A 25,831-nucleotide genomic window follows, 5' to 3' on the forward strand; every position below is an offset into this window, starting at 1 on the left:
GTTTATACTGATGTGTGTTTTGGTGCAGAGAACGAGCCCAAGCGCCTGCTGCCCTACAGCTCCCAGAGACGCACGTGGGGTCAAGCGTGGCACACCATCCGTGCCCTGAAGGAGGACTGGCAGAGACTGCAGCAAGGACAGAAAGTGGCCATGTAAGACGAGAAGCGCTCCGTGTGAGCGGCCGCCGATGTGAAAGGCTGTGAGTGACCCGCTCTCTGTCTCTCTCTCAGCATGAGTCTCCTCAGACACAACGGCACGCTGTCCAAGCAGAAGAACGAGATGATGTCCATGCACCAGAGGTTAAAGGCCACGCTGGAGTTCTTCAGCACCAGCCTGCACATCGACATCGACAAATACCAGGAGCAGAGAACGACGGGCATCGGTCAAACACTGGGGCACGCTGGGCAGTGTGTTCTGCAAACGCTTGTAGTTGTTTAAAAATAGGACGGGAAAGAGTGTTAGAAAAGGTTGAGGGCCGTCCAATTGTTATCTTAGGAATAAAAATGTTTTCTAGTAATTGAATCCAATTGAACATATTAACTTTTAATCAAATACTTGACAAGGAATAGTTGATGAGCAATTAATTTATATCTGTTTATTGTTTCAAAAACCGCTTTATATCCTTTGCGGTTAATTAATTATGTTTTTTTTAATGAGCACTCAATATCGTTTTCTTTTATTATGAGCATTATTAAAATAAGCGCTTGACATTGTTTACAAATAATGAAGTATTATTATTAAAAATAACCACTTGATAGCCTTTACAAAAACAAAGTTTATTTACTGTATTTTAATAAACGCTTGACATTCTTTCAAATAATTAATTCCAAAAATAATTATATATATATATATATATATATATATATATATATATATATATATATATATATATAATACATTTTTGACATTCTTTCCAAATAATTATATATATATATATTTTTTTTTTAAATAAGCACTTAACATTTTTTCAAATAATTAATATTAATTTATTATATATATATTTTAAATAAGCACTTGACATTCTTTCCAAATAATTAAATGTTTTTTTAAATAAGCACTTAACATTTTTTCAAATAATTAATATTAATTTATTAAATATATATATTTAAATAAGCACTTGACATTCTGTCCAAATAATTAATATTATATTTTTTTAAATAAGCACTTGACATTCTTTCCAAATAATGTACTATTATGATCAGTTAAAAAGTAAAAGCATGTTTCAAATAATTATTTTATTTGTTTTATTTATCTATTTATTACTATTATTTAAAAAAAAACAAAACACATCATTTCAAAAAGGACAAAAAACATCCTTTCCAAATAATTAATGTGACACTTTACAACGAGCTTCACTGGTTAACATTACTTAACAACATGAAAAAAACATTAACAATACTTCTACAGCATTTATTAATCTTAGTTAATGCTAATTTACTAATGCATTATTAACATCACTAGTTGTGTTTGTTAACATTAGTTAATGCGCTGTGAGCTAACGTGAACTAACTGGTTGTATTTTTATGAACTAACGTTAGCATTGATGAATAAATACTGTAATAAATGTATCATGTTACTATACGTTCATGTACTGCTACTACTGCTGTTATTAGTATTATTTTTTCAGATTCCATGTGAAAAATACATGCATGCTTAGTTTGCATCTACTGCATGTTGAAGAAACAGTGATAGCTATGAAATCCCACACAACCAAATAATTCTGCTCATGCTTTGGATGTTTATGTTTTTCAGCCTCTGAAAAATTACTGAGTGTCTGGAGAGAAATGGAGCAAACCGCCCTGGACTGTGGGCAGGTAAGAAGAGTGTGTATGAATTCATGAATCCAGCCGTTCCAGCGATCAGAGTGTTTGTGCTGTAGTAAGCGTGTTTACGCTGTAATGTGCGTGTGTGTGTGCGTGTGTGTGTGCGTGTGCGTCAGACAGAAGACGTGAATAAGCTGGAGGAGGAGATGATGACCCTTCAGACTGATATCGTGGACCTGCAGAGACAGCCGTGGAGGAGTGGAGAGGCTTTAGAGACGCTGTAATCAACACACACACACACACACACGCTCACACACACACACACACGCTCACACACACACACACACACACACACACACACACACACACACACACACACACACACACACACACACACACACACACACACACACACACACACACACACACACACACACACACACACACACACACACACACACACACACACACACACACACACACACACACACACACACACACACACACACACACACACACACACACACACACACACACACACACACACACACACACACACACACACACACACACACACACACACACACACACACACACACACACACACACACACACACACACACACATACACACACACACACACACATACAAACACACACACATATATACATGCTCACACACATACACACACACACACAAATACATATACATACCTGCATACATACACATACTCACATGCACACACTTACTCATACACACACACACATACACACTTGCACACATACATACTCACACACACACACACATACACACTTGCACACATACATACTCACACGCACACTCTCACGTACTCACACACACACTTACATACTTACACACACACACACACACACACACACACACACACTCACATACTAGTCTCATGTAGTCATACCAGGTGGGAAATATATATTAGTTGAAATGATGAGTCATAAAAGATAGTAAGTATTAGTAATATTAGTGTATTATTTGTTACATTATATTTCATACATTTGCAGGACTGTTTAAAATAAAAATACAATAGTTAATACAATATTTATATACATATTTGATATATAAGACTTTTATGGTCCACATAGTATTATACAGTAATATTGTTTTGTATCATGCTTTTATGACTCATATAATGTATGTACATAAAAATTTTTATTCAGTGCTGAACGTAATGTAAATCAATGAATATTTTCATAATATGTATATATATATATATATATATATATATATATATATATATATATATATATATATATATATATATATATATATATATACATATATATATATATATATACTTTATATATATATATTTATATATATATATATATATATATATATATATAGATATATATATATATATATATATATATATAGATATATTTATATATATATATATTTTATGTATATATATATATTTATATTTATATATATATTTATATATATATATATATATATATATATATATATATATATATATATATATATATATATATATATATATATATATATATATATATATTTATAAGCATGCATCTGTGGAAAGCTTATTTATTCAGATTTTTTCAGATTTATAATGAACCTCACTCAGCTGTGTCGTGTTGTTTTGCAGCGAGGTGAAGGCCATGGAGCTCTTCCGTAAACTGAGAGAGAAGCCCAGAGGTAAGCGGCACGCTCCGATCTTCCCCGGCCGAGCCGAGCCGAGTGTGTGTGTGTGTGTGTGTGTGTGATTGTGATTGTGCCGTCCCCGTGATCCGAGTCCCTTTGTGTCTCCAGAGCAGCGCAGTATGGGCGACTGTCAGGAAGTGATCAAGCTGGTGGTTCAGGCCGTGCAGTTCTACGAGAGGAAGCTGCGGGACTTTTACACGCACCTGAGGTCGGCTTCTGTGTGGTTTCTCATCAGATCATCACATATATATATATATATATATATATATATATATATATATATATAGACATAAAGCTTACTTTTCTATTTAAACAATACTGATTATCCAAGCCCAGCCCTACACTCATCAAGAAAAATAATAATAGATACAAATACAGAAATTAAATAGAAATGAGCATAATCTTAAGTACCTTTTGTTTAGAAAAAAACATTAAATGATGGATTTTTGTAACATTTTATGTCAGTATCTGCGACGCTGTTATGAAGATCTCATTGATTCACATCACCATCATAACTGAATTACATTTTTACCCATATAAATATCAGCATTTGCACCAAATTGCATATTTTTGCTTATTTTGGCTTCACTGTATCACATTATGTGAGCCATAAAAGCATAATACAAAACAGTATAATGCTATGTGGACCATAAAAGTCTTATATATTAAATAAATGTAACATTATTATTTTGAAAATGTACCTCCTTCACACAAGTTTTTAGTTTAGTTTCACAGATACAGACATAAAATGTTATAAATATCAATCTTTTAATATAATTTTTTAAGTTTTTTTTTAATAATAAAGCGATCCTAAGCTGCTTCGGTCCAGTAAGTGTTCATCTTTTAAAAATATTAAAGTTCTTACGTTTACTTTATAATAATCAGGAAATATATTTCAGAGCAAAAAAAAGCACGTGAAGCACAAGCTGAAGATGGACATTAGGACAGTTATAAATACTAAAATATACACTAAAATAGCTGTAACCTGATTTAAAAAAAGTCTAAACCAAGATCAGATGACCGAAAACCTGAAGTAGACTGTGTTTTCCTGTCAAGCATCCTTTTATTTTAATGACCAGTTCAGTGATCAGTATAATTATTTCAAAAGTTTAAAAACATGCATGTGTGTGTGTGTGTGTATGTGTGTGTGTGTGTGTGAGTGTGTGTGTGTGTGTGTGTGTGTGTGTGTGAGTGTGTGTGTGTGTGTGTGTGTGAGTGTGCACCTGGTATTTATCACCTTATGGGGACCAAATGTCCCAACAAGGATAGGAATACCAGTATATTTTGACCTTGTGGGGATATTTTTTAGGTCCCCATGAGGAAAAAAACGTATAAAACATACAATATTTAATTTTTAGAAAATCTATAAATGTCAGGAGTTCCCTGTAAGGAGTAGGTTTAGGTGTAGAACGATAATACATACAGTCTGTACAGTATAAAACCATTACACGTGTGTGTGTGTGTATATGTATGTGTATGTGTATGTGTGTGTGTGTGTATATATATATGTATGTGCATGTGTGTGTGTGTGTGTGTGTGTATATATATATGTGTATGTATGTATGTGTGTGTGTGTGTGTGTGTGTGTGTGTGTGTGTGTATATATATATGTGTATGTGTGTGTATATATATGTGTGTGTGTGTGTGTGTGTGCGCAGTAAGACGATGGTGTGCCGTCAGAGAGTTCTGGAGCTGCTGCCGCGTGTGGAGGGGATGGTGAGTGCGATGGCCCGCAGCGAGAAACAACTGCTGCACCTGCAGGAGAAGAGACAGAAGGAGCTGTGGAACCTGCTCAAAGTGGCCTGTGTATGCGCACTACTCTTACTCCCTCCTAGTGTTCAAGCTACAGACTCCCACACGCTTTCATTAAGCTTTCATTAAGCTTTCATTTTGCATCACATACTGAGTAGGAGTAACACAATTTCACACGTTGCTAACATGTTAGCCTTTTGCTAGTATGTTATAGCATGCTGCTAGAATGTTTTAGCATGTTGTGATAGATAGATTAAATTTTGTTATTAGCATGCTTACACACACTAGCAATATGCTAAAACGTACTAGTAACATGCTGTCAATATGTTAAATATTGCTAGCAACATATGCTAGCAACATGTAAATCTGTAAAACCACACTGGCAACATGTTAAAACAAGTTAACAATATGTTAAACGTGTTAGCAACTTCTTAAAACATGCTAAAACAGGTTAGTAACATGTTAAAACATGTTAAATCAGATTAGCGACATGTTCAAATGTAAAAAACATGTTTACAAGTTTTAGAACATATTAAAACATGTTAACAGCATGTAAGCAACATGTTAAAAACATGTTAGAAATGTGCTTAATCATGCTAGCAATGGTAAAACAATAATTTAGTAATTAGTAATTAACGTGTTAAAACATTCTAGCATGCGCTAATCATGCTAGCAACATACTAAAATGTTAAAAACATTGACAAATTGTAGCAACATTTTAAAACATGTTAGCCATGGGCTCAATCATGCTAGCAAGATTCTAAAACATGTTAGCAACATGTTAAAACATTCTAGCAATGCGCTAACCATGCTAGCAACATACTAAAATGTAAAAAACATGTTGGCAAATTTTAAAAACATTAAATCATGATAACAACATACTAAAACATGTTATCAGCATGTTAGCAACATGGTCAATCATGCTAGCAAGATACTAAAAAATGTAAAAAAAATTCTAGCAATGCGCTAACCATGCTAGCAACATACTAAAATGTTAAAAACATGTTAACAAATAATCATAATAACATACTAAAACATGTTAACAGCATGTTAGCAACATGTTAAAACATTCTAACAATGCGCTAACCATGCTAGCAACATACTAAAATGTAAAAAACATGTTGGCAAATAATCATAATAACATACTAAAACATGTTATCAGCATGTTAGCAACATGTTAAAACATTCTAGCAATGCACTAATCATGCTAGCAACATACTAAAATGTAAAAAACATGTTGGCAAATAATCATAATAACATACTAAAACATGTTATCAGCATGTTAGCAACATGCTCAATCATGCTAGCAAGATACTAAAACATGTTAAAACATTTTAGCAATGCGCTAACTATGCTAGCAACGTACTGAAATGTTAAAAACATGTTGAAAAATTTGAAAAAAACATGCTAAATAATGCTAACAACCAACCAAAAACGTAACATGTTAAAACATGTTTGCAATGTTCTCAATCATGTTCGTAGCTTGTTAGTGACATCTAAAAAAAACATGTCAAAACATACACCTTCTGCTGAAGGAATGTGCCGTGTGCTTGACTTTAGCGCGCGTGTGTTTCAGAGTAAGGTTCGTAGTCCAGTGAGCGGCAGTCCAGATGGAGGACGAACTCCACCGGCCCCTGCACACCCGCTCATGTCCCACAGACCGTCGGACGCACCGCAGCCGTGAGTCCAGCTTCAGCGCATCAGACGCTTTGCGTTCATTTGCATGTTTCCATCATGAGTCTCTCTCTCCTGTGTGTGTGTGTGTGTGTGTGTGTGTGTGTGTGTTCAGAGACGAGTCTCAGCTTGTGATTGAGCAGAGCAAGATGTTTGAGAACCGCATGCAGAGTTTAGTGCAGAACGCCATTCAGGAAACAGAGACCAGCTTGCAGGTAATTCCTTTGAGAAACGTAACTATTTCACTCGCATTTGTAGAGTCGTCACTGAATTTTGAAACTCTGCGAAAGTGACATTTGCCAGAAACAAAAGCGCCCGCTCTCAGGTCGTTCGAGATGTTGATGAGTTCGTTTCTTCGTTAATTAATGTAGCATTGCGTGAGCGTCTCGGCAAGGGATGCTCTGCAGTGAATGGGTGCCGTCGGAATAAGAGCCCAAACCTCTGATGAAAAGTAATCCACGGCACTCCGTCAGCTAACATCTGGAGAAGATAAATGCTGCATGTTTGTAAGAGGAGTGGATGGGTGCCGTCAGAATCCATCATTCTGACGGCACCCATTCACTGCAGAGCATCTGTTTTGCTGAGACGGCGATGGAATATGCTATATTTCTTCAAACTTGTTCTGATGGAAAAACGAACTCATCTACATCTGGGACGGCCTGAGGGTGAACGCAGCGAGCAAACACGCATTTCTGAGTGGACCGTTCCTTTTAAGAATCGGCAGGAAACGGATTATTTTCATCCCTGACCTTTCGCTCGTCCTCTTTCAGATGCTGAGAGAGTGGAAGTGGTTGAACGGAGGACAGGATTTGGCTTGATCCCGAAGATCCGCGTTTGTCAGGAAATCAAGACTGTTGGCGGAAACGTGAACAAACATGATGCTATACCGCCACCAACTGGAGGAAACGCGATACTGCAGGCAGTGTGTGCCGACGTTCCTGTGAAACCACACTCGAGTCGTTTTATAAATTCGTGTCTGACTTTTAAGAGGTATAAACCCTTAAATATAGCTTTTAAAATGTTTCATCAGAATACTTGACCATTTTCAGCTTTTATGATGCTTTTTCGCCATTTGTGCGCATGTACTTCTGCAGCCTAAGCGTTGTTGTAAGTCGCTTTGGATAAAAACACGCGCTTATTGAATTAATGAAAATATAAATCAGTCCTAGCTCATTACCTGGCTGTGACTAGACGGTAGGTGTCATCGTATAAATGTGGCCATTTCTTATCGTTTTCATCCTTTATGATGCTATGAAGATTTTATGACACAAAGTAACACACACACACACACAGGAACTTATGAAATATGTAAAGTACCGTTTCATTAAGAGAAATTATTTTTATATGCTGACAAAAATAGCATCTTTTCTCTGGTACACAGAAAGGTTTTTTTAACGGTTTTTAAATAAAAATTAAAATGTATCCAAATATGTTTGCGTGTTCATGTTTTCTAGTGCTGTTTTATTAAATATATATATTTAGAGTTATGAAAATAGTTTTTATATGCTGAGGAAAAAATAATTTTTGACATATAGCAGCGTGTCACTTTTAGTATCACTTTTTTATGAATTTTATATTTTATTTTCAAATCAATTTTACTTACAGTATTAGTAATGTTTTGCTTTTTTACAATTTTTTAAATATCTTTTTTTCCAGTTTTAGTCACTTTTTAATGATTTTAACTACAATAGCCCTTTCTACACAAGTATTTTGTATGTACGTTTTCTAGTGCAATTTCATTAAACATAAAATTAATTTTTAATAGTTAAACCTCTAATATAAAAATCATGTTTATAAGCTGAGAAAAAATTTTTAACATTTTAGACATGCATCATTGTATCACTTAGTATCAGTGAAATATATTTTTTATGTTAATTTAAAAGTTTTAGTGATGTTTTGTCATTTTTAAAAACTACTTTTTAAATATTTTTATTAATTTTGCTTCCGTTTTTTTTATTTTAATACTTTTATTTCATGATTTTTTTGAAGCTTTAGTAAATGACAATAGCCGGGTTTTCTGCATACAAATATTTAGGCTGTATTTTTTGGTTTTCTAGTATATTTTAATGTTGAACGTTTAGATTTAAGCATAAAAAAAGCGAACGTACCACCGTTTCATTCAGTCAACATTCTTCTTTATTGAGTTCCACAACATCAGTTTCTTCTTCTGTTCCTCCGCTGAACATAAATCACTTTTTTTATGGGAATAAAAACAAAAAAAGACCTTCCTCTAAAAATTTCAGCCCACAAACACAGACAACAAACCCGTGATAAAATATTACGCATTTGGCAATGAACGTGAGGGACTCGACATCCAGAGATACGTTTCTGATTCAACATTAAACGCGTGAACTAAAAGCACAACGTACACGTCAGGTCCTGTGTGACCGCTCACAAACCAGAAACTACATTATCTAGTTTAAAAATGAAAAAAAAAAAGGAAATGATATGGTGCCACGTGTGTCACATTAAAAGCGCTGTACGTTGACCAATAGGAAGCTGTGGTCGAATAGTGAGCTGGTGATGGAGGATCGGTGTGGACAGGAATCATGTGACTGCTGATCCTGTTTCTTATTGGTTCTACGGGGGGTTTAAGGCCAGATTAGTTTAGGAGGAATCATGGGGGTCAAGGGCGACGTGTTTCCGCAGGGGCCGAAGTCAGCCGTCAGCTCCCCGTGTTTCTTTACTTCCTGTCAGTGCGTCTCTGCTCTGCGTGTCGTTACACCTCCAGCTCGAAGCCCATGCCCACCTTGTGTCCTCCGGCGTTGAAGTTCTTAGCATCGATCAGAGCGGACAGAGTGAGCTTCACACCTGAGGAAGACACGGCATTTATTAGACCCTGCCGGAGTCACCGGACACGGCTTTCAGACTGCTGGGCTTTCATATGCGGGTTGCCAGATTTCCGCTCGGATCCCTGTCGTTCGCCAGCTGCCATGCCTTTAATAAAACACGCTGCGTTTATCGGCGACTGGCAACCCGGGGGTTCCGAAACACGATTTGTTGAACCGGCAGTGGGCGGGTTTCGAAAAAACAAAACAGAGGCCGACATTCTGGGCCGGAATGCGTTTTTTCAAAGCAGAATAATCGACTGTTTTTTAAAATAAAAAACTATGTTAAATCAGCGTGTTTCTTAAATATCAGCAAACGCATTATGCCTTTTTTATGCTTTAGTAGAGTCAAAATCCTACATACAGCAACTTTATTGTTTTTAGCGTGCTTAAACGTACTAGCAATATGCTAGCAGCGTGATAAAAAAAAGGTTCACGTGTTAAAACGCTAGCAATATGTTAACAAGATGTTAAACAACATGCTAAAACGGTTAAACATGTTAAATCACGCTAGCAAAATGTTAAGATGATGTTATAAAAAAATGCTAATACAGGTTAACAGTATGTTAAAAGCTGCTAGCAACCTGTTAAATATCGCTAACAATATGCTAACAGCATGCTAAAGCAGGTAAACATGTTAAAACACTAGCAAGATGTTACAACAGGCTGATAATATTAAAATGTGCTAGCAACCTGTTAAATATTGCTAACAACATACTAAAATATGATATAATAGGCATGCTAAAACATGTTAAATCAGCTTAGCAACATGCTAGAAAACATGTTAACAATGTTAAAACATGTTAAATCAGCTTAGCAACATGCTAAAAAACATGTTAACAGCATGTTAGCAATGATAAAACATGTTAACAACGTGGTCAATCATGCTAGCAAGATGCTACAACAGGTTAGCAACTTGCTAAAAGGTTAAATCAGCTTAGCAGCGTGCTAAAATGTTGAAAAACATGTTTAATGATATTAGAAATGTTAGATCATGCTACCACATATTAACAGCATGTTAGCAATGTTAAAACAAGCAACATGGTCAATCATGCTAGCAAGATGCTAAAACAGGGTAACAGCGTTAATACATTTTATTTTAGCGTTACTAAAATGCTCAATGTGTGCCAAATAATGCTACCGACATACTAAAACATGTCAACAATGTTAAATCATGCTAGCAACATGCTAAAAAACCCCGATAACACGTTAATACATGCTAACAAAGTGCAAAATCATGCCAGCAACATGTTAAATCTTGCTAAGAGCTTGCTTGAACATTTTAGCAACGTGCTAGGACATAATACAACTTCATTGGCTTTGAATAAAATCTTCAAACCTCAAGCTTAACCCATGACTGATTATTAATGACACGAAGGAGTTCGTTCACCTGGCCGGAGGCTCTGCGTGTATCCTACTCCAACCAGACTAGCGTTGTTGACTTTGGCCTGAGGAGAGAGACGGCCATACATCAAGCTTAGTTATCCAGCTTTCGGGCGATGCACACGTTTACAAAGCTCGACCCTTACGACTGGTTTGGCGCTCCCGGGTCACATGCGGTTTGTACTCACGGAGATGGAAGAGTCTTTATCGAGCTGGTATTTGGCAGCGATGCCGAAGCGCGTGTTGTTGCTCCCTGCGGTCCAGGCCAGATTGACCGCCGTCTCCAACTGATCGTTCACCTTCTGATAGATGGAGCCGCCGAACTCCGTGCCATCATTACTGCAACAAACAACACCATTAAGCTCCAGAAGACGGTGCATTGTTTGGAAATCGCGTCTCATTAACGCTACGAACCAAATTATCGTTAACTAAAGCCGTGGAAAAAAAATGTCTGTTTGTGAATCACTCTGGAGCGTTTCCTCACACATTGGTGTGTAGCTGGAAGTCTCCTGCCTTGTAGCCCAAAGCGAAGTTGTTCTGGGCCAGTTTAGACTTGGCCGTGTCGAAGGCCATCTGATACCCGGCCAGCCAGCCCTCGTAACCCAGGACGGCTGCGGCGTGGATCGTGGGTCCGGCCAGATCGAAGTCTATATCACAGCCCACGTTCATGTATTCACGCTTATAGCCCGTCTTCAGCTTACCGCTCTTCTTCCTGAAGATAGCAGAGGGAGGATGACGGCACAGAAAGAAAAAAAAAAACAGTATCAAAATGATTTTTCTCGTGATTTTCATACAATACACACACATACATTTTTTTAAAGACTTTTATTTTAATTTATTAAAATGTTTAATTTGATTACAATTATAACTCCTATTTTTATTAATATATCCTATCATTTATTAATTGTAAAAAATAAAATATATATATATATATATATATATATATATATATATATATATATATATATATACACACACATATATATATATATATATATATATAATACTTTAAAAATAATATTCATATTTATTATCTTAATATTTACTGTAGCAAAATGGTGAAAATTCTCATTTGTCACATTTAAAAATACATAAAGATTAACAAAATATTACTTTTATTAAAGAAAATGTTACATTTTTTAATTTGTAAAGATTTGTAATATTTTATTTTTCATAATGTATTTACATTTTTTTATATTCGTTTTAATTAAATAATAATATGATCTTTGTGCTTTATTTTAATTTAATATTCAACACCAAACATTGTGACAATTCACAACTGTCACGTTTAAAAATACATAATCCAATATTAACTAAATAATACTTTTTTATTAAAGAAAAAGTTTATTTTATTTTTTATTAAGATTTGTTTTCTTTTTATTCATATATTTATCTTTTTGTATTTTTAAAAATATAATTTTTAAATCTTAATTTAACATGTGACCCTACATTGTACAACAGCCAAAAATACAAAGTATGGGTGATATATATATATATATATATATATATATATATATATATATATATATATATATATATATATATATATATATATATATATATATATAGGTATATTCATTGTTCTTTTATGCCAAAAATCATTAGGATATAAAGTAAAAATTATGTTCCATGAAGATATTTAGTAAATAAATCAAAGTTAATTTCTGATTAGCAATCTGCATTGATAAGAACTTCATTTGGACTGTTTTGAGTTTTTTTGCACCGTCAGGTTCCAGATTTTTTTACATTTCAAATATTGTTCCGTCCTAACAAACCAAACATCAATGGAAAGCTCTTTTTAAAGCAGGTAATGCGTGATTCATGCATTTTATAAATGCATGAATCTCAAATTAGAAAAACTGACACTGGTTTTGGGGTCAAATATTGAAAAACATCAAAACGTGGCGACAATTCACATTTCAAAAGGCAACATCCAAAGCGTTGCTTTTTAACAATAAATCTTCATCTTCGTCCACATACCCAGTGTTGGGCACGAATGACGTGTCCAGTCCCAGCTTCAGACCTTTGGCCAGCTGCACAGAAACAAGACGAAACAGTGAGTTATTTATCTCTTCAAACGCTTCGTGCATGACGTTAGGATCGGCCTCCTGGACCCACCTGATCTTCCAGAGTCACTTCAGTGGTCAGAACATTATCTGTGTTCCACTTCTGGTTCAAAGTCAAGCCCAGATCCTTCACTTTGTACTTGGTCTCCAGGTTTCCAGCCGCTTTTCCGGTGTCTGTGTTACTGGAGCCGCCGGAGGAGAACTCCTGAGAAACCAGAGAGAGACACGGTGAAAGGATGCAGGGAAAGAGAAGAAGAACAATAAGAGAGGAAGAGGGCGGCTTCACGGATAAACAGGAAATGAAGAAGCATTGGGCTTCATCTGCTGCTGTCAGTTCATTCAGCAACTAGTTTAATTACAAAATCCAAGTCTTAGAACTATTAATCAATAATACAGATTACTTAAAATTAAGACTTTTATTTCATTATTTTTATTCAGATTAAACTTCATTATATAAATAATTTAAAGACGTACATTTTATTATTTTTATTTCATCAATATTTGTTTAATTTGATATTTAATACATTAAAACACGATAATGACATAAAATGCATAATCCAAGGTAAACAAATATTACTTTTGTTAACATTTACTTATTAGTTTTTTTATTGACAATTTAATTTCAGATATTTTAGCATTTTTTTTTGTATTAATATATTGTATTATTTCTAGTATATATAATATATTAGTATAATATAATTAATGTATTAAAATAAAATAATATAATGTATATGTTTAGACACTGAATAGTGTTAAATATTGTACATTTCTCATTTAATTTAATTATATAAATACAATACGCAATACAATTTTAATTTTATTTAATTTCTGCATATAATAAAAAAAAATAAGAACTGAAACCAGAACACAGACTTTATACCGGACGGCTATTTTGAGGCCACTGAGTATTTGGGTTTAAACTGAATTATGGGAACATCGTTCTCACGATGCAACGACAAACATGACGCCTCAAAGTTAGTGCAAAAACAGATTTAGCCAGCGAGGTTGAGCTCCAAAAAGAGACTAAATAAATTCACATCCTTATGTGAAACATCCCAGTCTTACCATCTGACATCGACGTCCAATAAAGAAAGCAAGAAGGACAGAAAGAAACAGGTTAGAAAAGACATGCAGACACCCAGAAGATTCATGTGGAATGAAAAAAAAAATCATTCCTATCATTAACTAGAATTAAAACCAGAAAAACATTCTATACTTAAAATTGATCTGATCATTTAGATTTATTTATCTGAAAGGAAGCTTTCTATTTTGAATTAGTTTATGTTAATGTGAATTAAAAAGAAATAAAAAAAAAAGATTAAAAACATACAAATCCGACAGGTTTACTAAAGCGTTAACTACAATAAAAATGAAAATTATACAAAATTATTAGATTGATTTAAAAACAAGACGCTGAGATTGTAAAAATATTACGTAGCAAAATTCTAAATATAAATAAAAATTATAATTGTATCGAACAGGATGGTTCTGATACAACTGAGAACATGAATCAGCCACACACACACACACGCACAGACACGCACGCACACACACACACACAGACACACACACGCACAGACACACACACACACACACACACACAGACACACAGACACGCACACACACGCGCACACAGACACGCACACAGACACGCACACACACGCGCGCACACACACACGCACAGACACGCACACAGACACGCACACAGACACGCACACAGACACGCACACAGACACGCACACGACACACACGACACGCACACACACTACGACACGCACACAGACACGCACACAGACACGCACACAGACACGCACGCACGCACACACAGACACACACGCACACAGACACACACGCACACAGACACACACGCACACAGACACACACGCACACACACACACGCACACAGACACGCACACAGACACGCACACAGACACGCACACAGACACGCACACAGACACGCACACAGACACGCACACAGACAGACACACACACAGACACACACACAGACACAGACACACACACACACACACACACGCACGCACGCACGCAGACACACAGAACATCTGGAAGATTAAATATGAGCAGCATTCAAAAAAGGGCGACAGTGATGAGGAAATACAGTTCAGATATCAGACATGATTCTGGACGACTGCTGGCGCTCAGTGAAGAACTCACAACTCCACTCTGAGACTTGGTCTTCAGGTCCAACTTTACAGCTCCAAAGCCTGGGAAGAGAGAGGAACATGCTGTCGTAAAAGTTGAATCAACATGGTAACATTTGGTTGATTTGAGCCATTTTAAATCAGATATGTACAAACACTTGAGTGTTTCTTTAGAAAGCTGCCACACTGACAGACGCAAGCATGTGGTCAGTATCACGAATTACGATACTGTTCAAACATAAATGGATATACATTTTATTATATCTTTGTAACTCTGTAGATAAATATTATCTGTTATTGAAATGTTTTTTCTTTTCTTTCTTTTTTGTCCTCACTCCCTGCTGATGATAGAACTGTGCATCAGACATATTTAACTGTAACTAGTACACCGTACATTTTCTTTTTGAACCTTTGTTCTGGAAAACAGATGTCATATTATCAAAAAAAACCTGATATAAATTGATTAACATTGGATAAGCACAACTAACATTACACAAAACAAAAAAGGTTTTGGTTTGTCTTTTCTGTCTTGACTTATGTAAGTACTTGACTTAAAATATATATAATTAATAGCACATATAATCATACAATAAATGTTTATATAATAATAATAATTACATATTTCAAGATATAATTGTAATATATATATATATATATATATATATATATATATATATATATATATAACAATTATATCTTGAAATATGTAATTATTATTATGTGTATTTTTATTATTATTATGTGTATTTTTATCTTGTATATTTGTTTTTTAGTTCATTTTTATTTGTGCCTTGTCATTTTTCTCAGTTTTTATATAATATCTAAACAGTCTATATAGTTACTATTCTTCATTTTTAATTTAGTGCATCAATTAAATTGAGAAATGTTGCCTTGGCAACTAGCTAAAATAACACAAGTAATATTAAATACAGTAACTTTTAGGTTTTATGTATTTCAGTTAAAGTTGTTTTATTTGATTTAACTTGATAACTCACAACAATACTTTTAATTTTCAGCAGCACACGGTCAAATCTATACGATCACATGCACATATATCAGATTATACGAACAGGATCTAGATATTCCCAGATTATCTGCTTGTGTGTAAATGACTCCCACAAGGCTCCGGGAAGGAAAAGGAAATTCCCTTTTCTTCTACCAACTCTTTCCTGACGTTTAACTTTTGACCTGAACCCGGTCAGCATCACGTTACAGAAACCCACACACACACACGACACACACGACACACACACACACAGAACAGTTCACGCGTGTGACACATTTAGCGCTAATCGTACGGTAAAGGTCACTCACCGTATCCTTTGCTGAAGATGTCTTTGGCAGATTTGCCGAGGTCAGCGTACGCAGGAGGGACGGACATGTTTGCTGTATGGAAAAAAAAGAGACGAGGAGGCACTTTAGAGACGCAGGGTCGCTCCAAGCTCATCGCTCGTGTGATATTGTGCACGTAAAGTTGCGCAACATGTTTACGACAGTCTGCAAACCCCAGCAGCACACGCCTCCTGACGGTCCAGCTCTGATCACTACACACACACACTCACGCTGCAGCTAGCACACACACAGGGTCTTCAAAGGGAAGTTCAGGGTTCGGCGTTAGCTCTACAGGACAGGGTACAACAGGGCTAACCTCAAGAAAACAATGCCTAAAATGTATAACTGCAGCAAAAACATGTGGGTCGAAGGTGATTTTATGACCACAGAAAGCACATTAAATGCCAGTAAAGTGCCTGATTTTAGCTTTCGGAGAATAAAATGGTTGAAATAATACACTGTCGTTCAGCGTAACACTAGATTTACGTAAAAATTAGAATTCTGAAATTAAAATATAAGGAAGCATGTATATTTTTTGTGTTTTAAATGAGCAAAACACTCTTACTGACGAATGGGTGAAACCTAGGACAGTGGCACGTGTAAAATTAGTGTTTGGGGTGAAAGTAATTTGTTATTTAATGCGTCACGAACTGATTTTTGCTGTAAATGACAAGATTGCTACACAAAACTGTATTTAATTTAAACAGAAGCCTTATAATTAATACTTACAATACAATACAATATTTAGCAATGTTTGTACTATTTTGAATAAAAAATAAAATAATAATTTTTGTCGACTAAATATACTATCATTAAATGTTAATATATATAAAAAAAAAAAAAAAAAAAAATATATATATATATATATATATATATATATATATATATATATATATATATATATATATATATATATATATATATATATTAAAATACAGAAACAAAATTATTTTAATAAGATTTAAAAAGCAGATTTAAAATAAGATTTAAAAAGTATTGAAGGATATCCAATAATAATCGAATGTATACTTACAGTAGTAACAACAAATGATTTTTTGATATATTGCACGATTAATTGCATGCTTTTAAATTGTAAACATGGTGATTATCTCTAATATCCGGGGAAAAACCGTCGCTTTAATTTTAAAAAATCTATACCTTTTGTCTCAAAATATTTAGTCTCATCGTTTTAACATTTTAAAAAACATAATTATTAGATCAAGCAAGCACAGAATCAACTTTGCGCTGCATCAAAGGCCAGGCAAATACGCGTGTGCATCTTAAATAGCGATTTTTTTTGTGCCATCTATTGGTTTAGAATGAAATAGTCGCCTTTAGCGTTCATCACCACAGACAATAAACTCAGAATGAACAAAAATCTGATTTAGTGACAGTGCTTGTGTACCGGAAAGTTCAAACCGCACAGCATTCGTTCGTATTTTATTTGAGCTCAAAAATACCCTGAAATTAAAGGTTTTAATGTCTTGCTGCGCATTAAAGACTATTATTCTGGCAAAGATGTGTTTTGGGGGCCCACATGTAACATGCGAAAATGACTATCTATCTATCTATCTGTCTATCTATCTATCTGTCTGTCTGTCCGTCTTCCCTCCGTCCGTCACTCACCGCATGTCTTTGGCTTGCAGTGGTGGCAGCTCGCACTGCTTCCTTTCTGCTTCTGTCCTTTCTCAGACATGATCTGGGGTCAGAGATCACAATCAAACACACGCGCAAAGACAGGAAGCCTGCGGCGTCGGGCGAGCATCGCCAGGTGTGTGAGATCAGACGGAGGCGGTCGCCATGGCAACCGCTGCCCTTGATCCCAGGTGACGACGGGATGCTGATGCAGCATCTTTAACCAGCGCCCCCTCCCCTCCGATCCCCGGACACACACGCACGCGCTAAAAATAGATTCACCGCGGCTCCAGTGACAAAATGAACACTTCCACGCCGGCGTGCATCCACATGTAGCTTCATTCCTGAGAAATGCACACTTAACACATCCACGTACAATGACGCATGCATGAGACGATGGCTCGGTCTTCCAAAAAAAAAACGTTTTACTCTAGATCGCGTGACCAGCCTCCACTTTGCCACGTTTAAAAGCCTATATAAAAACCGACCCGCAATCCATCGCCATTTACTGAAATGCAGTCTGGTGCCAGACACTCATCAGTCACAAACAAATCATTGTGCTTTAGCGAACGTCTTCAGACACGAGGGCCATTAGAGAGTCCGTCTTGTGGGAAATCTCAAAGACATCTGTGGTAAGAGCTTACTGCCTTTACAATGCGACCTTATCATGACTACACAGTGTACTTTTAAAATAAAAACTGCGTTAATTATCATATGACTAAAAAGTTTTATATTTGCTTTTAGCTGAAATCATCCGACCACAACAATATGGATATTTGTGCTATGAATAGTATAATAAAAATAACAATAAATGATATGCATTGCTCACTTGAGAAGTGTAACAACGCATGAAATAAGTTACTTTTATCACTGTTTTTTGCTCTGTACTGAATGTAACAGGGTTGATGGACGTTTTGCTCTGGAGACCCACCAGATGGTGCCATTTATTAGTAAAATCTGATGAAGCGGAAAGGTGCAAAAATATCATCAATCAGCTTTTCTATAATTCTGTAATAAGCCTACATACATACATAATACACTGTTATACACCACAGCGTGTGATATGCAATGGCATCATGTCTCTTTAAGGCTGTGAAACACGTGCTGAATGACAAAGACAAGCTCAGGTGTAGCTCCGCATTCAGTTCCAGCTTGTTTTTTTTCAAACCAAAGAAGAAACCAATTAGCTAATGGTTCATTAAGAAGCGGTGGTTTTCATCACAGTCAACTAAAATCATTTCAGTCCAATTATAACGACTGGTTATTGATACTACGTATTTGTGATAGCGTGACCAGCACCTAACAAAATGTGTTTATAACGTACAGGAAAACAACGAGAGGTCACGGAACAATGGGAGACGTCACAATGGGCTCCGTATGTGGCGAATGTAGCAATTAATAGACACATTCAGGTAATGTTTTAGCGTGTTTTTGGATGGATTGGATGACAGCTGTCATGCAGCGCCGTCCCAAACACACAAAGAGAAAGAAAGTCGCTCGGGGCCGCATGAGCATTGCGCGCGACTGACGCGACGCGACGCACAACGCCCAGATAACGAATAACGGTCAGCTCGAATCATCAGCATCAATGAGAGCAACGCTATTGGCCTCAGCGCGCGGGTTTATCGGTTTATTTCTGACCGTCCGTTACGTCAGAGGCGGCGCGCGGCGGTCCGTTATTCCGCTAACAGCAATAACGACCGCCGCAGAAACGGCGCCGCACCGTAGCGAGCCGGTCGGCCAAACTTTAAAGTCGCAAAGTTTAAAAATCAAACCGCTAAAATCAAAGTCTCACGCGCGCGCGCGCGCGCTGAGAGGAGCGGTGCCCTTGGTGAAACGCCGACGTGTGTGTGAGGGAAAAAAACGCACCGATTAGCCGCGTAACGCACTAGCATTAGAACCGCAACGCGCGATTTAATGAATACGAGGCGAATGTGCGCGACAGCGATTTAATAATCGACGGTTTTGCGCTGTCATAACGTCCCCGCGGCCCTGAACGCGAACCGTCGGAATAACTGCAGCTCCCGAATAACGGCGGCGTTCAGTTTTTCTCAGCGAAAAGCGAGCGAGCCGTCGCGCGCTTGTGTGTTTCTGGCGCGTCGAGTAACGTTTCGGCGCAGCGCGCTTTGAGGATAAATCGGTGAACGCCTACCGTGTTTGCCGTGTCGGTGTTCCTGACGGAGTTTCTGCACAGCGCGAAAGGACAGGCTGAAGGAGAACAGACGCGGAGCGCGCATGCGCAATCTGCAGCCTTCTATTTTTCCTCCTCGATTATGTAAATGTGTATGATATTTTAACTTTATCCCAGTCGTATTTCTCCTGAAGAAACGGGTTATCATTCGCTCGCATTTTAGCAAGAAAACCTCTCTAAAACAATGAAGACAAAAGATATTGAACTAAATATTAATTTAAATCCTACCGCTAATAATTGCATATATTTTATGCATGCGTGATTTTAATACACTGTCACTTGCACATATATATATAATATATATATATATATATATATATATATATATATATATATATATATATATATATATATATATATATAACATTTCCTGCAACAAATACAAATAAACATTTATACACAAAACTATAGTACACATGGTGTATTATTTACTTCTTTTATACTCAAGTGATGCTGCTACTTAATGTGGTTAGCATATTTATTGTAATATGCTATTTAATGAAGCTATATTATATGCATTAGCGATCATGTGCGATAGATCGATAAAGAAGGTCGCTGTCTCTTTAAGGCGTTGCCATGGTGAAGCTCTGAGCTTGTTGTTAGTGCGTCATCAGTCTGCGTGTAACCGAAGAAAAGAGCAAATAGCGCGCAGTATCTGCACAATTATCAAAGAATTGAGGATTTAATTCATTAAAGGTAAGATTCTTGAGGAACTTGTTTCAGTACGCGTTACCGTTTATGCTCTCAAGCCGGCTAATATGGAGACTGATCAGTTTAATTCGGATATTATGCGAATCAGCAGGTGTTTACGGAGTTCATACTGGACAACAACCTGTGATCTATCTATCTATCTATCTATCTATCTATCTATCTATCTATCTAATATATATATAGATATTAGTAATTTGTTTTCTAAAAGCTGATATAAATGAAGGCGTGTTTATTTTATGCTAATTACCTGTTGACCTGCTAAACATTAGACGGATATTAAAAGCTATTTAATATTTACATATCTAATGTATAAATAATAAATAATATACAAATAATAAATAAATAAAATAGGAGGTAATATATTCATAAGTAAAGCATAATTGTAATAACTTAAAATCTCAAATTACAGTAAATTATATTAAATATGAATATTAAGAGTGTTTTGCTCTAAATATAACACACACACATATGTGTGTGTATATATATATATATATATATATATATATATATATATATATATATGTATATATGTATATATATAAATAAAAAGTAGAATTACATTAATTTAACAGTAAATTAACTCTCAATATTAAGAGTATTCTGCTCTGAATGTAAAAAAGCTAAAAAATATATTAAAATAATTAATGTAAGCCTATAAATATATAATAATACCGTTTTAACTTTTACAATTAAAGTAAATTATAGTAAAGTATATAAAATATTAAGAGTGTTTTGTTCTGATTATAATATACACACACGCATATTTATATATATATTACACTATAAAATAATAAAATAAATAAATATAATTATAAATAAAGAATAATTACAGTAAAAATATTATATTATGCTTTGAATGTAAAATAATTCTAAAAATATATTAAAATAATTAATGTAAAGCTTCTAAATATATAATATAAATAATACTGTTTTAACAAAATATTAAATTATATCATCCTCATTTGCAGATTACTTTGTCTGTACTTTGACGTACTAGATGAATTAATCTTGTCCTGATCTCCTGTGCAGCATCAGTATGTGTGAAGGGCCCTCAGCGATCTCTGGTCCCATTCCTCCAGACCCCACACTGTTTCCTGAGTATTACAAACGGCCGTCCTCTGGTAAGATTGAAACCGTGACGCTCACTTGGTTGCGCGTGCGTGACGCTGAATCTCATCTCTCTGTCGTCTCGCTGAAGCGTGCGGTCGTCTGGAGGGAAACGCTCCGCTTCTGAAGGGCCCGTTAGCTCCGGACCCCGGGTGTTGCAGCGCCCGCTCCAGCCCTCGGCCGCGCATCGGAGCCAACGCCGCTCACATCCTGGAGAGAGGACAGAGAGGGGTTGTGGGAGAGCTGCTGAAGCTGGAGGGAGTGGCGCTGAACCCAAGCCCGGCCAAACCTAGTAAGATCACAACACCCTCAAACTCTAAAACGACTTTAATATTCAAAATAGCTGCTTGCTGTGGGGATATATTGCCAAAAGTAACTTAATTCTGAATTTTCAGCATAATTACTCCACTCTTCATTATTGTTCAGTTGTGCTGCTTCGTGTGGAAACAGTGATACGTGTTATTTTTCAGGATTCCTTGATCGAAAGAAAGTCTAAAACAGCACTTATTGGACATAGAAATGTGTTTCTAAAAATAGAACATTTTTGTTTATTTAATATACAATATGTGTGTGTACTGTGTATATTTATTATGTATGCATAAAGACGCACACATACAGTATATATTCATATATGTAAAAAATATAGACTTTATCTCCATATATTCACATAATGTATATTACACATAAATATATTTAATATATAAAACATATTTTCTTAAAGATTTGCATGCATGGATGTGTATTTATATATACATAATAATATATTATGCGCAATGAAACGTTTATTTAATCGTCGCCCAGCACTAAATATTTCGTAACGTTGTAAACGTCTCCAGAACCTGCCATACGGGACTTTGGTAAAGAAAATGTGCGCAAGCTTCGTGAAGTCCAGAAGCGCTTTCGAGAGCTGGAGGCGCAGAGAGAACACGCCAAACCCATGCCAGTGAAAGCACTCTGGATCTCTCCAAAATACCAGGACGTCCCCTCCAGGGTAATGGCCCAGTTACAGGTGAGCAAGTTACAACTCCTATTTTCATATTATTCATTTCAGATGAGTTTCTTTTACTTTCTAGTGTGTTAAGAGTTTAATGTAGACATTAAATGCAAAACAAAGTCATTGTTATCTTAAGCTGAAACTACTGACATCGTGGGATAAAATGATTAAAGAAGAAGCTGAAATAAAATATGAATGCAGTATGAAAGTTGAAAATGAAAACGGGATAAATTAAAGTGAAATGCAGTTTTTTAACTTGCCAAAAAAAAAAAGACAAAAACGCATTATTAAAAAAAACTGAAAATCTAAAAATCTAATTGAAAATAATATACAGTAAGGTATATATGAACAGTTCATTTGCAAAAACAGATAATTATTCTCAAAAATCAAGTTTTTTCTTTGTGCCAATTAATCCTAATCAAGCTGCAGTTATTTTTGCAAATAAACTTATATATTGTGATTAATTGCATCCAAAGTTATGCATATATGCATATGCATGTATGTATATATATATATATATATATTAATTATTTTTATTTATAATATATATTATTTGAATAAATATAAATTTAAAATATATATATATATATATATATATATATATATATATAAAAATAATATATATATATATTAATAATACTATAAATAACACTGCTACTTTAAATGTCTTCACTGTAGGAATCATTTTGTTTTTCTTCATTGCAAACATGACAATAAATGTCTCTTGCTCTGTTATTATCATCTGTTTTGTCTGTTTGAAACAGGACCATGCAAAATACCATGACCCAAAAAGCTGTTCACCCATATTTAATGGTGGTTGAAACTATTTTTGAACACACGCTGTGCTAGTAATATAAACACCAGTCAGTGAGAACCACCTACTTTCCTATAATGAAGGGCCACCTTCCCACCTGTCTATCAACAATTGCACAAAAACAAGGGTCTTAAAGCTGCGCCTCTGTCTCTGTGCAGGAGACGAGCCCTCTCAAGAAACCCGAATGTCAGAACTTCCTGAAGGCTCATTCTCTTTGTGGAGCCGGAGGTCGTCCCCCGCTCCGTCGCTCCGAGAGCGGCCCGTCGCCGCCGGCAGGGGACTCCGATTCTGAGGTGTGTGATATATCACCGTTACTCCGCCGCGCGTCATTCGTAAGAGCGGCTTCTCTCACGGTGAGGTGTTCGTGTGCGTGCAGATGCTCGTGAGAGGACGCACGGTGGACTTCGTGAGCCACAACGCTCGCGCCGCGGCGAAGACCAACCTGAGGAGATCCCAGTCCTTACAGAACCTCGGAGACAAGCCGCCCCCCAGCGCCGAGAAGGGCAAAGTACCGCAATAGTGAGTCACCGATTCACGCGGCCTTTCCCAGATCTGGCTCTGGTGCTGCAGCGCTCTTGAAAGGAGTCTGCATTTATTCGGAAAAAGTTATCACAGCTTAAAAATCTGTTTTAACACGTGTCTATTTGTAGCGATAGCCAGAAACGCGTTGCATGGGTCAAAACTATCGCATGTTCCATGCCAGAAATCATTAGGGTCGTGTTTGAAATCATATCCAAGCTTAATTCATGTTTAGTATGTATCTCAGCCAGATATCGCTGTATCCCAACAAAACCATACATCAATGGAAAGCTTATTTATTCAGCATAAATCTTACTTATGACTGGTTTTGTGGTCCAGGGTCTCTCTGTATTTTCAGCATCGTAACTCCAGTCTTCAGTGTGACACGATCCTTCAGAAGTCATGATAATATGCCGATTTACTGCTCAAGAAACATTTCTGATTACTAATAATATTGAAAGCGGTTTCGCTGCGTCGTATTTTTTGTGTAAACTGTGACGCATTTCCTTTTTTTTTATGATTAGAAAATTGAAAAGAGCAGCATTCGTTGCAAACAGACCCCTTTTGTAACATTACAGATATTTTTTAATGTCGGTTTTATCATTTTAATTCATATTTCTGTGAAAGGGTAGAATGTTAGCACATATAATATTGTAGCTTATTTGTGTTTTTATTCTCATTACTCTATTAATGCATTTTAAATAAGTTTGTTTAAAAAAAGCGTAAATTAAAGACAATAAAAGTATACATTTCTTTGACTTTTGAGTGTTAGTGTACAGTATTGTAACAGCTTTAATTGAAGACAGCAAAATCTAATTTGTACTGATTTCTCCACATGCCGTTGCTTGATTTTGGATGAAACATCGACCGTCTCTCTTTTGGTTTGTCAGTCTGGAGCAGAGGAAGTTGCAGTGGAAGAAAGAGGAAGAGGAGAGAAGAAGAAACACCCCCGATCCGTCCGTTCCTGCTGGACACACTCAGATGTCTGAAAGAGAGAGACAGGAGACCCTGCAGTCCCTCAAAGAAAGTACGTCTTCATTCAATCAGCTCTTAGATGTTCAGCTGATGATTGTTCACGAGAAGATTGACTAATGTGTGTGTGTGTGTGCGTGTGTGTGTCTGTGTGTGTGTCTGTGTGTGTGTGTGTCTGTCTGTGTGTGTGTCTGTCTGTGTGTGTGTGTGTGTGTGTGTGTGTGTGT

The 25,831-nt window shown here is 36.0% G+C and overlaps 3 protein-coding genes across 8 annotated transcripts in view; 2 read left to right on the plus strand and 1 right to left on the minus strand.

The window, feature by feature from the left end:
- The window catches only part of ikbkb (inhibitor of nuclear factor kappa B kinase subunit beta), a 29,277-nt gene extending 20,959 nt beyond the window's left edge, over positions 1–8,318 (plus strand). For both annotated transcript variants that reach the window (XM_043247683.1, XM_043247684.1), the window contains exons 13-22: positions 29–152; positions 231–382; positions 1,753–1,814; positions 1,940–2,043; positions 3,409–3,458; positions 3,573–3,672; positions 5,123–5,270; positions 6,793–6,896; positions 7,006–7,105; positions 7,661–8,318. In XM_043247683.1, coding sequence (XP_043103618.1) covers positions 29–152; positions 231–382; positions 1,753–1,814; positions 1,940–2,043; positions 3,409–3,458; positions 3,573–3,672; positions 5,123–5,270; positions 6,793–6,896; positions 7,006–7,105; positions 7,661–7,708 — 992 coding nt within the window. In that variant the 3' untranslated portion in view covers positions 7,709–8,318. The remainder of the gene's footprint in view (positions 1–28; positions 153–230; positions 383–1,752; positions 1,815–1,939; positions 2,044–3,408; positions 3,459–3,572; positions 3,673–5,122; positions 5,271–6,792; positions 6,897–7,005; positions 7,106–7,660) is intronic.
- A 690-nt stretch (positions 8,319–9,008) lies between these two features.
- Positions 9,009–20,559, minus strand: vdac3 (voltage-dependent anion channel 3). Of its 4 annotated transcripts, XM_043246849.1 has the most exons (11): positions 20,449–20,548; positions 18,288–18,360; positions 16,644–16,715; positions 15,343–15,392; positions 14,233–14,235; positions 13,220–13,372; positions 13,082–13,134; positions 11,586–11,813; positions 11,290–11,440; positions 11,109–11,166; positions 9,009–9,701 (listed from the first exon to the last, which is right to left on the minus strand). In XM_043246849.1, the coding sequence occupies exons 2-11, from the start codon at positions 18,355–18,357 to the stop codon at positions 9,610–9,612; spliced, it is 930 nt and encodes a 309-aa protein (XP_043102784.1). In that variant the 5' UTR covers positions 18,358–18,360; positions 20,449–20,548; the 3' UTR covers positions 9,009–9,609. The 4 variants fall into 4 exon arrangements, with proteins under 4 accessions (XP_043102784.1, XP_043102782.1, XP_043102785.1 ...); XM_043246847.1 differs by lacking the exon at positions 18,288–18,360 and having other exon boundaries at positions 20,449–20,559; XM_043246850.1 differs by lacking the exon at positions 14,233–14,235 and having other exon boundaries at positions 20,449–20,546.
- enkd1 (enkurin domain containing 1) overlaps positions 18,543–25,831 on the plus strand; it is an 8,601-nt gene continuing 1,312 nt past the window's right edge. The window contains exons 1-7 of one of the 2 annotated variants that reach the window (XM_043246853.1): positions 18,543–19,708; positions 22,228–22,319; positions 22,397–22,597; positions 23,142–23,314; positions 24,272–24,406; positions 24,490–24,632; positions 25,523–25,659. In XM_043246853.1, coding sequence (XP_043102788.1) covers positions 22,235–22,319; positions 22,397–22,597; positions 23,142–23,314; positions 24,272–24,406; positions 24,490–24,632; positions 25,523–25,659 — 874 coding nt within the window. In that variant the 5' untranslated portion in view covers positions 18,543–19,708; positions 22,228–22,234. Of the gene's footprint in view, positions 19,709–21,056; positions 21,184–22,227; positions 22,320–22,396; positions 22,598–23,141; positions 23,315–24,271; positions 24,407–24,489; positions 24,633–25,522; positions 25,660–25,831 lie in introns of those variants that run through there. The other variant, XM_043246852.1, reaches the window with a different exon arrangement.

The sequence above is a fragment of the Puntigrus tetrazona genome, chromosome 8 (assembly GCF_018831695.1).
Source record: "Puntigrus tetrazona isolate hp1 chromosome 8, ASM1883169v1, whole genome shotgun sequence".
Classification (NCBI taxonomy): domain Eukaryota; kingdom Metazoa; phylum Chordata; class Actinopteri; order Cypriniformes; family Cyprinidae; genus Puntigrus; species Puntigrus tetrazona.

Excerpts from the sequence above, each read along its gene's own strand:
- vdac3 (XM_043246847.1), bottom strand. The coding sequence starts at position 20,533 with ATGCGCGCTCCGCGTCTGTTCTCCTTCAGCCTGTCCTTTCGCGCTGTG. Across the intron at positions 15,393-16,643 it reads CATCTTCAGCAAAGGATACG|GCTTTGGAGCTGTAAAGTTG; the intron begins GTGAGTGACCTT and ends CTCTCTTCCCAG. Across the intron at positions 13,135-13,219 it reads AAGTGACTCTGGAAGATCAG|CTGGCCAAAGGTCTGAAGCT; the intron begins GTGGGTCCAGGA and ends GTTTCTGTGCAG.